The sequence below is a fragment of the Eschrichtius robustus genome, chromosome X (genome assembly GCF_028021215.1).
Source record: "Eschrichtius robustus isolate mEscRob2 chromosome X, mEscRob2.pri, whole genome shotgun sequence".
NCBI classification, from domain to species: domain Eukaryota; kingdom Metazoa; phylum Chordata; class Mammalia; order Artiodactyla; family Eschrichtiidae; genus Eschrichtius; species Eschrichtius robustus.
In genome coordinates, this window is record NC_090845.1 from 90,552,604 (window position 1) to 90,555,199 (window position 2,596).

Genomic DNA, 2,596 nt, shown 5'->3' on the forward strand with positions numbered 1-2,596 from the left:
TTTTCACTTTTTAGCAGTCTGACATTCTCTGTAGATGAGAATAGGTTAAACGTTGGAGTGCAAGTTTCCAGAGTGTGGAGAGAAGTGAACAGAGAAGGTGAGAAGGAAGTTGGTAAAATCAGTTTGGGGTTATGGATTTTGAGGTCCCTCAGGGACATTCAGGTGGTGGTGTCCAATAGACAGTTGGCAAAGAAGGTCTGAGACTCAAGGGAGGGAATAACCTGGATATGTAGATTTGGGAATCATCTGTGTTTAGAGGGAAATGAACAGAGACCAGCCAGGAAGAGAGAACACGTGGGCCGAGAAGAGCAGAGGCTCAGGACATAGCTGCTACTAAAGGAGGCAGCGCAGCTTCCTGGCGGACACCACCACCAGCGCTCTGGAGTCAGGCGGAGCTGGTCTTGAAAGCGGGCTGTGGGGCTCCGTGTGGAGCGCTCTTGGAGAAGTAGGGTACCCTCCCTGTGATCAGCTGTCACAACTGGGGATAATGGACATCTCAGAGGGATGCTGAGCGAGGACCTGAGAGGCGCCAGGTAAAGCACCTGCAGTCAGGAAGCCTCCCCTGACCTGCTCGGTCGGTAACTCCTCCTTCTCCAACCACCCCGCCCCCCCACAGTCCTCAGCTGTACGGTCCTTCTGGGATGGGGGTGACGGGCGGGGTGCAGGGGGAGACCGAGCTCCCGTGACGTGGCGCTCACGTGACTGGCCGGGCACCCTGCAATCGGGTCCCGGCGCCGTCCGCTCGCGTTGCCCGCGCGGAACCAGCTCCCGGAGCTGCCCAGGCGGCGGGCGAGGGGCGAGCGGGCTTAGGCGAGCCAGAGGAGGCGCAGGCCCGGCCCGGGCGCTGCAGGTCAGTGTGAAGGTGGGCGCTGCTGGCGGCCCGGGTTGGGGTGGAAGCGGATGGGACTAGGATCCGGGAGCAGCGGGGAGAGGGGAAGGGGTCCCGAGATGGGTGAGGAGGGGCACGGGGCGCGGCGTGGGCAGGTGGGGAGGGAGGACCCTGCAACTGGCCCCGCCGCCGCCTCCTCGACGCCCCTCCTCTGCGCCCTCCATCCATTTTCTAGCCTGAAATGGGGTCGGGGGGACGGGGAGGGAGCAGTGCGACCGTGAAACGTAGACAAATTCTGCAAATAACCCTCCTCTCACACTCTGAGCCTATGAGGAAATATTGACCTCAGCGTAAAGGGGTGGGGGCGGGGCGGGATGCCTGCCGGGGAGGGGTCCCAGCGACCCAAACAGTTTGTAAAGCATCCTGGTCTGGTCCTGAGGCCTGACAAAAAGATATGGCGACTGAGGTGCGGGGTCAGGGGAGGTCAGGGGGAACCGTTGGATGAGGAGGGCCCGGATTCAGGAAAGGAACCTCAATCCACTGACCGTGCAGCCCCTCTCTGTCTCCTGTCTGAAGGTCTGCGTGTCTGTTCTCAGCACTCTGCAAGGCTAGAAAAGGAGGAACCTGTCCAGAAACCCTGCAGGTCAGTGAAAGGAGGGAGAAGCACTGGACAGGCACGGGGCTGGGGGCCGGGTGTGGAGGGCACAGCTTGGGCAGAATTTGAGGGCCCCACTGCCCATCCCCCCACCATATGTAATATACACACTTCCTGCCACGCTGAAGGATGGTACAAGGTGGCAGGGCCTGCCAGGGAAATGGTTGGCTCTCAGTGCAGCAGGAATGGTGGGGTAAAGGGTGGCCAGAAGGCACACTAGGCTGGGCCAGGTCAGGGGAACGCTGGCAAGGGTGAGATGCCAGTACTATCCGGACCTGCATTCCACCCCCAAGCCCTCAGTCTCCCTTGTTTCCTCTTGTCTCTCTCCCCCCACCCCACCCCATCCCATCCCCCAGGACAGGAAAACGAGGGGACATCTCAACATGGAAAAACTCTGCAATGGAAATGAAGGAAAGCTGGAAGGCAAGGGAAAGCCAGAAGAGGAAGAAAAGCCAGAAGTGGAGGGGAAGACAGAACACGAGGGAGAGCTCCAGAATGAGGGACAGCCAGAAGATGAGGGACAACCAGAAGATGAGGGGAAGCGAGAAAAGCAGGGCAAGTCTGAAGCTGAGGGAAAACCACACGGTGAGGGCAAGCTGGAATCCCAGGCAAAGCCAGACAGTCAGCTGTGGGCTGCTGAAAAGCGCCCCGCTGAAGACTATGTGCCCCGGAAAGCAAAAAGAAAAACGGACAGGGGGACAGACGATTCCCCCAAGGACTGTCAGGACAACTTACAGGAAAGGCATCTGGGCAGTGAGGAGATGATGAGAGAATGTGCAGATATGTCAAGGGCTCAGGAAGAGCTAAGGAAAAGACAGAAAATGGGTGGTTTTCATTGGATGCAAACAGATGTACAGGATCCATTCACCCCAGGGGGCCAACGGGGTGTCAGGGGAATGAGGGGCGGAGGTAGGGGCCAGAGGGGCTTACATGATATCCCATATCTTTAATGCCTTTGACCTTCAATTCTGACTCCTCTGATGAGAATATCGCTGACCCTGCTTTCCCTGGCCGGCATTTGCCAGGCTATGTGCTTTAACCTTAAGCTGATACTTTGCTTTAGGTGTCACTCTCGTTACCAGCAGCCTTTTGATCCAACTACAGTGCTCTCT

At 58.1% G+C, this 2,596-nt stretch overlaps 1 protein-coding gene across 1 annotated transcript; it reads left to right on the forward strand.

Moving 5' to 3' along the window:
- Positions 1-1,867: 1,867 nt before the first annotated feature.
- TCEAL6 (transcription elongation factor A like 6) lies at positions 1,868-2,384 on the forward strand. Its single transcript, XM_068533842.1, is given in 2 exon segments — positions 1,868-2,353; positions 2,355-2,384. Coding segments are annotated over 2 exon segments (516 nt in total).
- The last annotated feature ends 212 nt before the right edge of the window (positions 2,385-2,596 follow it).